At 36.1% G+C, this 12,274-nt stretch overlaps 1 protein-coding gene across 1 annotated transcript; it reads right to left on the bottom strand.

Moving 5' to 3' along the window:
* Positions 1 to 7,719: 7,719 nt before the first annotated feature.
* Positions 7,720 to 9,475, bottom strand: LOC124898581. The gene is made up of 3 exons (XM_047412220.1): positions 9,218 to 9,475; positions 8,346 to 8,477; positions 7,720 to 8,286 (listed from the first exon to the last, which is right to left on the bottom strand). The coding sequence occupies exons 1-3, from the start codon at positions 9,473 to 9,475 to the stop codon at positions 7,720 to 7,722; spliced, it is 957 nt and encodes a 318-aa protein (XP_047268176.1).
* Positions 9,476 to 12,274: the final 2,799 nt, after the last annotated feature.

Below are 12,274 nucleotides of genomic sequence, written 5' to 3'. Positions count from 1 at the left end.
ACACATAGAGAAAAACTATAAACAAAGAGCACAAAAATGCACAACAGTGATAACAAAAACACAAACAATAATCACAAACAATGTTTATTCACTCGTAATGCCAAACAAAGCCGATACAACTCCAAAATAAGCTCGAATTCTGAAAAGTCCCCAGTAGAGTCGCCAGAGCTGTCACACCCCCTTTTCAACCAAAAGATTATATTAAAGTTTGAAAGGGTTTTTGTTATTAAAGTGATAAAAGATGAAAGTTCATTTCAAAAAAGAATTGTTTACGTTTTTAATTCAGAGTCACCACTTGGCATAAATCGGGTATGCCAAGTCACCCATGGATATCTTTTCCAAAACAATTTAACTCTTTAAACTGGTTTGTGAACAGATATTCCAGCTAAGGAATTTTATTGACCGAGGAAAAGGTGTTAAGCACCCCTCGATCCGATGATTTGACCATGATCGCCTGGTGGATCATATCGACTAACTTGACACTATGAATGTATAAACCACACAAAAACAACCTATCAAACAAACAAACAAAATAAATCCAAAAATATAATGTTCAGTCCAATTATTATAACCTGAAATAAAAAATGCAAAAATGTAAACCTATGCTAACCTACACTAGTCCTAAACTATGATTCAATGCTTTACTCGATGCCTCGGGCCTTCGTCACGAATGTCCTCCGAGTACAAAATGCCTCAGGGCATTCCCCAATGAATAAACACAAATACCTCGGGGCATTCCCCGGCCAAATGATACATTTGATCCAAAAACCATAAAACCAAGCCATTCAACACACATTTTCAACATTCAACAATCCATGAGTTCTAAATTTTTCTACACAAGCCTACTATTTTCCTACACCTTTGACGGTCTTATCATGATACTACCGAATTCATCAACATCAATGAATCAAAAATAAATTAACACTTGTTTTTTTTATCAACTTCTCAATTCCGCCCCAAATTTTCTTTTAACACCAAATTTCCATAATTCACAATTTCTATTTTTCAAAAATCCACAATCTCTTTTCAACAAAATTAAGCAACAAGTCAATATCAAAATAGCAATTCATTGCCAATCAAGATCAAACAACACACAAAATTCCATGCAATACATCATATTCTATCAACAATGAAATAAAAGAGGAAAAGAGTATAAATGGACCTCAATGATGATTTTATTTCAAATATCAGTCAATCAAAAAGTCAAATCTGTGTGCCGAAGAACCCCGAATCAGCCTTGAAGAATACCACAACTACGATCCAGAATCCAACTCGATAATCGAGAAATTGAGCCTGAAACTAATCACAATGAATAGATCGAGACAAATGGGACCCCAAATTTCAAAACAGTAATGAAGAATGATTAACCCAAATCAAGAAATGCAGCAAAACACAACCCATACGTGAAACTATCACAAAAATGCATTAAAAATAGGGCTAATTTACATAAAAATCCACTGTTGGTTTATGTTTTCATTGAATCTTAGTGTTTTACTACCATGTCTACGTAGAAATCTGAGGAAACAAGGGGATTTTGGATTCTAGGACTGAACCGATTGAAACGGAGAGTTGAAAACCAATTTCGGTGAGATTTTGCCAGAATTCCAAAGAAAGATGACCAATCTCTCAAACCCACTTTATTCTCGATTTCTCTCTCAATGTGTGTATGCGCCAGATTTGTGTGCATCTGTTGGGAACCCAAAATGCAAAAGATTCAAGAGCCTCCTCCCCCCAAGTCATCTGTGTATGTATTTTTGATTGGGTAGGTTTTTAGGATAAGATAAACTTAGCTAGGGGTTGTTATTTTTGTCATTTTGTGGAGGTATTATTACATGGTTGAGGGTACACGGTAAAATAAGGTAAAAATAAGTAGAAGCGATAGCGAGGATAGACAAAATTAGGTGTCTACAATAACAAGATATCTTTTGAGTTATATGTCCAAAATAACCTAAAACATTACAACATGAAGGTAAAATAAGAATCAACATGAAAGAAAATGCGTAGCAACTTCAATCGAAATAACAACATAAAGATAGTCATGATAAGAAAATTCTATGGCCATCAAAGCCTCTACAGCAAACAATCCCAGCCTCATTCACAATTTCTACTAAACAAGTATTGCTACGGAGAAAGATATGAAGAAGAAATTGATGATAAAAATTAAAAGGGAGAGGCACGTTTACCTTTTCCAAGGTAGCAAAACAAAACTACAAGTTTTTTCGGAATCAACCACCACCAAAAAACATCACCGTCAACTTGAAAACCTCGATTGGCCGACCAATTTTATGAAAAAATCTTTTACTAAAATAAATAACTATACTGCTCAAAGGATTTTTTTACCTCTCAAGACTTGGTTGTTTTTGCTCCCAAATAAGTTATTTATAGATGAATTTTGGGAACCCAATTCCATTTCCACCAATGTGGGACAAGAAATTGAAAAGGCATTTTAGGAAGAGGATAAGTGGATGAGCTGTATTGTACAATTTGGTACGAATTTGAAAATTCAAATTCAAGGAATCTTGCTGAGCTGTTGCGATGGTCATTGAATCGGGTCAGATTTGGGTTTGCCAGGTCGGGTTGACGTTGGTGGTGTTTTGCCAGATTTGGATTTGGGTTGTCACTGTATGTTGTTGTTCGCTGTTTCTACGTGGTTTCGTCTCAGGGGTCACGGTTTGGCTTTGGACTAAACCATTGGTCGTTGATGTTTGCTGAATTATTGTGGAACCTGACATTATTGGTATTATACGCTAATTATTTTGCATTGCTGTTGTTATACGTCATGTTGAAGAAGGAGGAGAGAGGAATTGGGTTGGGTTGTTTTTTGGACGGGTCAATTGGGTGGCTGGGTTGATTTAAGGCTGATAGGCTGCTGACTATTTGTTTGTTGCTGTTGGGTTAATTTGGGATCAAAAAGGTTGGTTTTGTTATGGAGTGGGCTGAAATTGGGGTTATCTAAAATAACCCCAATTAGATTAGGGGGTTTACAAATTTAGGTTATTTATTAAATTAGCCTAACCATTAGAATTTAGAAAATTGGATTTAAATTTTAGACTAATTAAAAATTAATTGACCAATTACATTGTAATTATGGCCAAATCACTTTCAATTAAAGTCCAATTTAATAGTTTATCTAAATTGAAACAGTGTTTGAAACAAATTAACAATCGATTTAATCCCGAGTTTTTTGATTTCATAAAATTAAACACATATTTTTTAAAAAATAAACCATTTTTAGAACAAATTATACTTCAAATGTGATTTTAACCTTTTGAATTGATTTTTAAGATAATTCTTTGATTAAAATCTGATATTTCGTAAAATAAATATTTAAGTTATAAAATTATATGATTTTCATATAATTGAATACAACAATATATAATCGTTATTTAAAAATAGAAAATTTTTCTAAATAAATACTTTGAAACATTTTTTTCAGACAAAATAAATATTTTAATTTTATTTAAAATCAAAGAAACTCAAAATTAAATTTAGTTGTGGAGAGCAAAGATTAGGTGTCAACAACTTCCCCGTATATTTGAGTAGGGTGGATGCAAGTAACCCTGCGCAAAGGGAGTTTGACATTTCTAATTTTTGTCCGTCCACAATTTTGTTTCTGAAAGAGATTGTTTTTTGCACTAGTTTTGGAGTCATGACCGGACCTTGGTATCATGTTTCCTCTATATCTTAGGTTATATGAGAATTCAGGCCACTTGTAGTTCATAAAGCTTGATTTAAAGCACGATTTTTAAAAATTTACAAGCTATCTCGATTTTGGAGTTTTGATGAAACTGAAAAGATGAAAAATAAAAGAATTTTGGGGGAGGTTGGAATGTAGTCGAGTTTTCTATATAGAGCCCAACCTACATATCGCCAAGACTCAGGAAATCAGATTGCTTGTAGTTTGACTCAATCGGTAGAAAAGATAGTCTTTAATTCAGACAATCTTTGGGTTGGGATAAGTGACAAGTTGCAAAAAAAGGCTTGTAACCTCTTAACCATGAACATGGAGATCTTCACATCCATAGGTAAGAATTTACTTGTACAAAATTTTCAAAACTCTTGGTGTGTTGTCATCCAGATTTAAAAAAAAAAAAATTACCCTAGGTATGAGTTTAGAAATATCCCAAAGGTGAAGCTGAAACCAGAATATCCTAAAATACCCACAGGCCTTCTAACAGGGGCGTAGTTGGATGGTGGTAGTGATCATCCTTTAGCTCGCGTCCAAAGAGTTTGACATCCCTCTCTAAACTATGTCTCGTTTTGTTGCTAAGAAAGAGTTCCATATTGTGATGCATCCTTTTTGGAGTCATTCGCACCCGTGATTTCATCCTCTCGATGCTCTCGACAATATCTCAAACAAAAGTCGTTAGTACTAAATACAATTCACAAAAGGGTATATAGTTTTTACCATATCTTCACGTGAGTTGTTTCCTAAAAAGAGAAGTCATCCTCTCATGTACCTATCAAAAAAGAAATAACTTGCAATAACAGACACAACAACTCTCTTAGTTGTTACATAGTTAGCTCATTTGTCATTTGAATATGTCTTCAAAGTGGGTTGTCTCTTTTGGACGCCGATGACGCTTTATGCAAGACGGTCCCTACAACCGTGTAATCTTATGCTGATGCGAAAACCCTTTTGGTCACCTATAATTATGGTTGTTTATGGAATGATAACTTCTTTGGTTATTGATGATGAATCTTTGTAGGTGACCTCAAGTAAATCTTGTGCATCTTTTGTATCGATACGACTTATAGATTTCCCTTGAATTATCAATCTTTGGATAATCTTACACATTATTTAATGTTGGATACGAGGCGACTTATAGATATCCTTTGGATTTCTCGGTTTTAGGTGATCCTGCATATTTTTCAATCTTGGATAAGATATGGCTTACAGATATCCCTTCAATTGCTAGCTCTCAGGTATTCCTGCACATCATCCGACCTTGGGTACAATATAACTTATAGATATCTCTCAAATTTATAGTCTTTGGGTAATCCTACACATAATCAATCTTGGATATAACGTGGTTTATAGAGAATCCTTGGACTTATCAATTTGATAATCTCGTATATTCTTTGGTAAGGATTTAGTTGTGACTTATGGATAACCTTCAAACTATCGATCTTCGGGTAACCTTGGACACTATTCAGTTAGGATGTTGTTGTGAATTATGGATGAACTATAGAATATCAACTCATAGGTGATCTTGCACACTATCCTATTTCAAATAATATGACTTATAGATGATCCTCAATTTATCAATTTCTAGGAAATCTCATATGTCATCCGTCTTCAGATAACGACTTAAAAACATCTTTTTGAGTCACATGCTTTTGATGCATTCAGATGTTGATACATTAAATAATGAGATATCCTCAATTCCAGAGTATTCTATCTTCGTGTGTCAACATATGTTAAATGCTAATGATATCCTCGACGCTAGCGTATGCTATCTCGCGTGTCAGCAGATATTAGATGCTGATGATATCCTCGACACAAGTGTATGCTATCTCGCATGTCAACAAATATTTAATGCTGATGATAGCTGATGATATCCTCGACACCAGCATATGCTATCTCGCGTGTCAATATATATTTAATGCTAATAATATCCTTGACGCCAACGTATGCTATCTCGCGTGACAGCAGATATTTAATGCTAATGATATCCTTGACGCCAACATATGCTATCTCGCATGTCATCATATATTTAATGCTAATGATATCCTTGACACCAGCATATGCTATCTTGCATGTCATCAGATACTTAATGTTGATAATATCCTCGACGCTAGCGTATGCTATCTCTCGTGTCATCAGATATTTAATGCTGATGATATCCATGACGCCAACATATGCTATCTCGTATGTCAACAAATATTAAATACTAATGATATCCTCGACGCCAGCGTATGCTATCTCGCGTGTCAATAGATATTTAATGTTGATGATATCCTCGACGCCAGTATATGCTATCTCGTATGTCATCAGATACTTAATGTTGATGATATCCTTGACACCAGTGTATGCTATCTCACGTGTCATCAGATATTTAATGCTAATGATATCCTCGACGCTAGCATATTCTATCTTGGATGTCATCAGATATTTAAATGCTGATGATATCCTCAACACCAATGTATGCTATCTCGCGTGTCATCAGATACTTAAATGCAACGAACCTTTTGGCGATGAAATTATATGCAATGGACCTCTTGGCAATGGAATGAGATGAAATGGCCCTCTTGGCATTAAAAACGGTTTCACCTAAGTCCATTTGTCTACTTTTTTTGCTTTGTACCTTTTGCGTCACCTCATGTCAAATTTGGGGATGAATTTTTTTGCTCTTTCTTCTCTTGAGCAATGCTTTGATTGTGGCCTTATAAGGTCGTCTCCTTTGACTATACCTGCATTCAAGATAAATATTTAGTAGACACAAAGTTGCTTTTGCTAGCGACTATTTTTTAGAACAGTTCTAAATATAATATTTATAAAGAAGATAAGGCGACTTTGTTTGTCTTTCATGGTTTTAAGAGATGAGATAGACAATTCAAAAGGTCTTTGATAAATAGGTATCAAACCCGTCTTTGGGAATACCCAAAAATACCATTCTTGAGCATTATATCCTTTGGCGTGGCTCCCAACTTGCTTAGGGATTTTTGAAAAAAGATTTCCATTTTGTGTATTGATCCCTGCATCCACAGAAAAATAATTAGTTTTGAGTGAAACTACTTTGTGTTGACCTCCATAGATCCTTGGTTCGTTCCTCGCCATCTTTCGAGTGCTCCATCATATTAGGGTGTCACCTTGATTCCCCGTTCTAATAGATACCTAGGAAATCACTAAGTAAAAATATTTGTAAAGATTTTCGAAAGTAGTCTAATTTTTAGAAATTAGTTTCAAAATATTTCGTAAAAGCTTTAGAAAATCTCTGCCAGTTATGTCATGTACTAGCTCAACGAATGTCTTCCTCTTGGTTCTGACTATATCTGACATTTGATGGACAAAATCTAGGGATACACCATCATCAATGAGTGTTTCTACCAGAAGTTCTGTCATAGCCGAAGATTTAGTCTACCTAGACTTGATCGCAGCTAGTGATTTCCAAAACTTGACTTTGAACTCTGGTGCTGGGTGATTTGAAATGTATTCCAATATATTAGTGGAAATTTTGAGGGTCTCCTCAAAATTTCTACCCTAGTTTAATACTATTGGAGATGATCTTGACTTGAAAGGATCTACAGTCTTCGCGGGTCTTCATCTTCTTTTGGATGATGATGTTTCTTTTGTGAATTTTTGAGATTACTTCTCAAAAATTCTGCCCCACTTTCCATTTTCTGGGGTTATATGACCGAGTCATTGGGGCGCCTACGTATCCCGTTGATGCAAGAATCAGGTCAAATGTAGTTCAGGAGTATGCTAAGGATATATAGAAAATCTGATGGGTTGACTGAAGCCGACATAGGCCGCCTACGTATCCCTTTCTTAGGAATTTAGGTCATCACGTAGTTTATACATAAAAGAAAAGGATAAATTCTCCTAAGGGATTGACCGAAGCCAACATATACTGCCTATGTTCCCTTTCTTGTAAATTCAGGTAAAACGTATTTCTATATAAAAGGAAAGGAATTCAAAGCAATGACATATCATGAAACAAATACTATCATAAAGGTGATTACAAATAAACCAAGGAAATAAAACTAAGACATTCTTCAAATATAGTATCTCTTTACCACATCGGAATTGATTGGTTTGGTCCACTCTTGACCATCCATCTCAGATATAATCAGGGCTCCTCCAGATAATACCTTGCGAATTATGTATGGTCTTTGCCAATTTGGAGAAAACTTGCCTTTGTACACTTCTTGGTGAGGAAATATGCGTTTGAGGACCAATTGCCCAACTTTAAATATTCGAGCTCTTACTTTCTTTTTGAAGGCACGGATCATCCTGTATTGATACAACTGACTATAACACACGATAACCATTCTTTTCTCATCAATCAGCATGAGTTGTTCATAGCGAGCGCGAACCCACTCTTTGTTACTTAATTTGGCTTCCTGAATAATCCTTAAGGAGGGTATTTCAACCTCGACGGGTATCACAACTTCATTCCCATAAACAAGTAGATAAGGGGTTGCCCCAGTTGAGGTTCGAACTGTTATGCGATACCCTAGCATAGCATAAGGCAATATCTCATGCCATGATCTATCCTTTTCGACGATCTTCCTCAAGATCTTCTTAATGTTCTTATTGGTGGCTTCCACGACTCCATTTATCTATGGACGATGGTTGAGTTGACATGAATAATCTTGAATTGATCACAAATCTCATTCACCAAGCGATTGTTCAAGTTAGCCCCATTATCAGTAATGATCGATTCTGGCAATCCAAATCGGCAAATCAAGTTATTCTTGACAAAATATGCGACCACCTTCTTGGTGATAGCTCTATATGAAGCATCTTTGATCTACTTAGTAAAGTAATCAATAGCAATCAAAATGAATCTATGCCCATTTAATGCCGGTGGATCTATTGGTTTGATAACATCCATACCCCAAGATACAAAAGTCCAAGGTGAACTCATTACATAAAGCTCGTAAGGAGGCATCCAAATCAAATCTCCGTATATCTGGCATTTCAGGCACTTCTGTACATACTTGCTACAATCCTTTTCCATAGTCATCTAGAAGTAACCAGTTCTCAGGATCTTTCTAGTAAAGGCAAACCCATTCATATGGCGCCCGTAGACTCTGGCATGTACTTCCTTTATTAATTTTGTAGCTTCCGCGGAATCAACACATCTTAAGAATCCTAATTCTGGAGTCCTCCTAAAAAGGATTTCTCCACTTAGAAAATAATTCTTTGCCAAACGCCGAATTCTCTTTTTTTGATTGTTGCTGGCCTCTTCAGGATATATTCCAGATTCTAAATACCTTTCAATATCATATTACCATGGCTTTCCGTCAGGCTCCTTTTCGACATACGCATAATATGTGGGTTGTTCCTTCAAGCTTATTTCCAAAGGATTAACTTAACTCTGATTTGGGTGTTGAATCATGGAGGATATAGTAGCCAAAGAATTAGAAAACTCATTTTGTATCCTAGGGATATGTTTGAAATAAACTTCCTTGAATCTTCTACTTAAATCCTGTACCAGCTCTGCATAAGGAGTAATCTTGGAGTTCCTTACCGCCCATTCCCCCGTACCTGGTGAATCAGCAAATCTGAGTTGCCGATGACTAACAAATCATGAATACCCATATCAAGTGTCAACTTGAGACCAAGGATGCAAGCCTCATATTCATCCATGTTATTGGTACACAGGAAGCTCAACTTAGCAGCTGTTGGATAGTGCTGGCCTATTTTTGACATCAAAACTGCTCTGATTCTCGATTCTTTGAAGTTGACCGCTCCATTAAAGAACAATTTCCATTCGGGGTATATCTTTGCAATGTCTTCTCCCATGAATAAAATCTCTCATCTGGGAAATAAATTTGAAGCGGCTCATACTTATTATCAACTGGATTCTCTGATAAATGATCTGCTAAATGGTCTGCTAAGGATTGCCCCTTGATTGCCTTTTGAGTTACATACACAATGTCGAACTCACTCAGCAATATTTTCCACTTTGCTAACTTTCCTGTAGGCATGGATTTTTGAAATATATACTTCAACAGATCCATTCTGGAAATAAGATATGTCATGTATGAGGATAGATAATGCCTTAAATTTTGTGCGGTCTAGGTCAAAGCACAACACGTCCTTTTTACAAGAGTGTAACGAGGCTCATATGGCATCAACGTTTTACTCAAGTAGTAGATTGCTTTCTCCTTCTTACCGGTATCATCATGTTGACCGAGGATACACCCAAAAGTATTTTCTAAGATTGACAGGTAAAGAAATAATGGACTTCCTTCCCTTGGTGGAACCAAAACAGGCAGAGCAAACAGATATTCCTTGATTCTGTCAAAAGCTTTTTGACATTCTTCTATCCATTCATTTAATGTATCTTTCTTTAACATCTTGAGGATTGGTTCACATAGGACTGTTGTTGGGAAGTGAACCTGCTAATGTAGTTTAAACGACCCAGGAAACTCATAAACTCTTTCTTGGTCCTTGGCGGCGATAAATACTGAATTGTCTTAAACTTGGACGGGTCTAGCTCGATGCCCCTTCTACTGACTATGAACCCCAGTAATTTCCCGGTTGGTATACTAAAAGCACACTTAGCAGGATTTAACTTCAAGTTGTACTTTCTTTGTCTACTGAAGTACTTCTTCAGATGGGTCAGATGATTAGAACTCTTGCGGGATTTGATAATTACATCATCCACGTACACCTCAATCTCTTTATGAATCCTGTCATGAAAAATATTGTCATTGCCCTCATGTATGTTGATCCTACATTCTTGAGACCAAACGGCATCACCTTTTAATGATAAACACCCTAGGGTGTAATGAAAGCTGTCTTTTCTACATCTTCCTCATCTATTAAAATCTGATGATATCTAGTGAAACAATCCACAAAATACTGCATTCATGCTTCACATAATTATGGATGAGGATGTGGATGTTGGAAAGCAAATAATTATCTTTAGGACTGGCTCTATTGAAATCTCTGTGGTCAACACAAATTTAGATCTTGCCGTCCTTTTTCGACCCTGAGACAATATTGGCTAGCCATGTTGGATACTTTGTGACCTCCACAACCGTAGATTGAATTTGCTTCATCACTTCTTTCTTGATCTTCAAACTTGGGATTGATTGGTAACTTATGCGACACGATGTTGATGCTCAATCTCAGTATATCATCGTAGGACTAAGAAAATATGTCAATATACTCCCAGAAAACGAATGAGTTCTCTTTTTTGTGTTTCTGCTAAGTGAACACTAACACTTGTCTCTTTGATTTCATCATGATCGGCTAGGTCGACTATTTCAATTTTCTCCAGGTTGGGCTTCTCTCGATTTTCAAATTCTTCTATATCTTCCACTAACCGCTCCTTATCACCTTATTTTTATTCATCATCATTCACCTTGCTCTGTTCGTCTAACCCTTGACATGACATGACATTGACAAGTTTTAAATTACTGCTACTGTAATAAACAAACAAATCAAGTTAGATGATAACAAAATAACAAAGTATGGTAATATAATCACATTTCAAAATAACTTCTTAGATAAAGGGGAGGCCTTTTCATTGAAATTTGAAAAATAAATACAAACTTGGCTCATGACCCGTGTAAATACGAGCCCCTTCCTTTTTGAAAATAGTAAAACATGAAAAGAAAATTTGAGATATAAAGGGGTGGATCACGGGGCCTCCTCCAGATCACCAATTTTTAAAACTACTAGTAATTGCCCTTTTATCTACCATGATAGGCGATGAGTTATGAGTGGAGTGGAGGTCCATTTTTGTAAAGCCTCTCTTGATGCAACTTTTCTCACCCCACTAGACTTCGGGAAATCCACTGGTATAGCATTGCATCCCTCAAACCTATTTACTATCCCATCCCCAAGACCATCATCTTTTGATATTTCACGCACAGGAAATGACTGGTACAAGAGTGGTGACGGTTTAGACAGACTCATCTTTGGCTTATCTTTAATCTCATATTCCTTTATTGGCTGGTATCCTAATAACCCATACTTAGATATTTTTTCTAGGACCATAATGGGCTCAATAATTCCTTCTAAATTCTTACCCAAGCCCCACCTAGGCTCGAACCCACTTCTTAACATCACAATCGCAATCATTTTATAGACAGAAGGCATTGGTTCTTGTGGCATCAGATCTTTTTCCGTAGCACTTATAATTTCCACTGTATAAAAACTAGTACCCCCCAGAACATCTTTAATTCAGGTACATACCAATTGGGGTGATTCAAATGAATTCCTTCTCCTTGAATGACTATTTCATGGTCCTTCCAAATAAACTTCAATAATTGATAAAGGGTTGATAAACTGCCTTTGCATTATGGATCCATGGTCTCTCCAGGAGAAAATTGTAACTAGGATGGATATATATAACATGAAATTTAGCCTTAAATTTAGCTGGTCCTATCTGTATGTAAAAGTCAATTTTACCTATAGTATCTCTCTGCCCTCCATCAAAAGCCTGCACATTGATGTGTCTTTGGAGAATTTTCCCTAAGTCATAGCCCATTTGAACCAATGTGGAAAGAGGAAAAATGTTTGAACAAGATCTAGCATCTATGAATACCTGATTGATCGCTTAGTCCCGACAACTGGTCATAACATGTA

The sequence above is a fragment of the Capsicum annuum genome, chromosome 5 (genome assembly GCF_002878395.1).
Source record: "Capsicum annuum cultivar UCD-10X-F1 chromosome 5, UCD10Xv1.1, whole genome shotgun sequence".
Taxonomy (NCBI): Eukaryota; Viridiplantae; Streptophyta; class Magnoliopsida; order Solanales; family Solanaceae; genus Capsicum; species Capsicum annuum.
The sequence above is the reverse complement of the archived record's forward strand: the minus strand, read 5'-3'. Positions and strand labels throughout refer to the sequence as shown.

Bases quoted from the DNA above. Each gene is read 5' to 3' on its own strand.
- LOC124898581 (XM_047412220.1), bottom strand. From the start codon at position 9,475: ATGGGAGAAGACATTGCAAAGATATACCCCGAATGGAAATTGTTCTTT. The intron at 8,478-9,217 runs GTACGGGGGAAT...TTTACTAAGTAG, and splicing joins CAGATTTGCTGATTCACCAG to ATCAAAGATGCTTCATATAG. The intron at 8,287-8,345 runs GTGAATGAGATT...CATCGTCCATAG, and splicing joins CTAACTTGAACAATCGCTTG to ATAAATGGAGTCGTGGAAGC.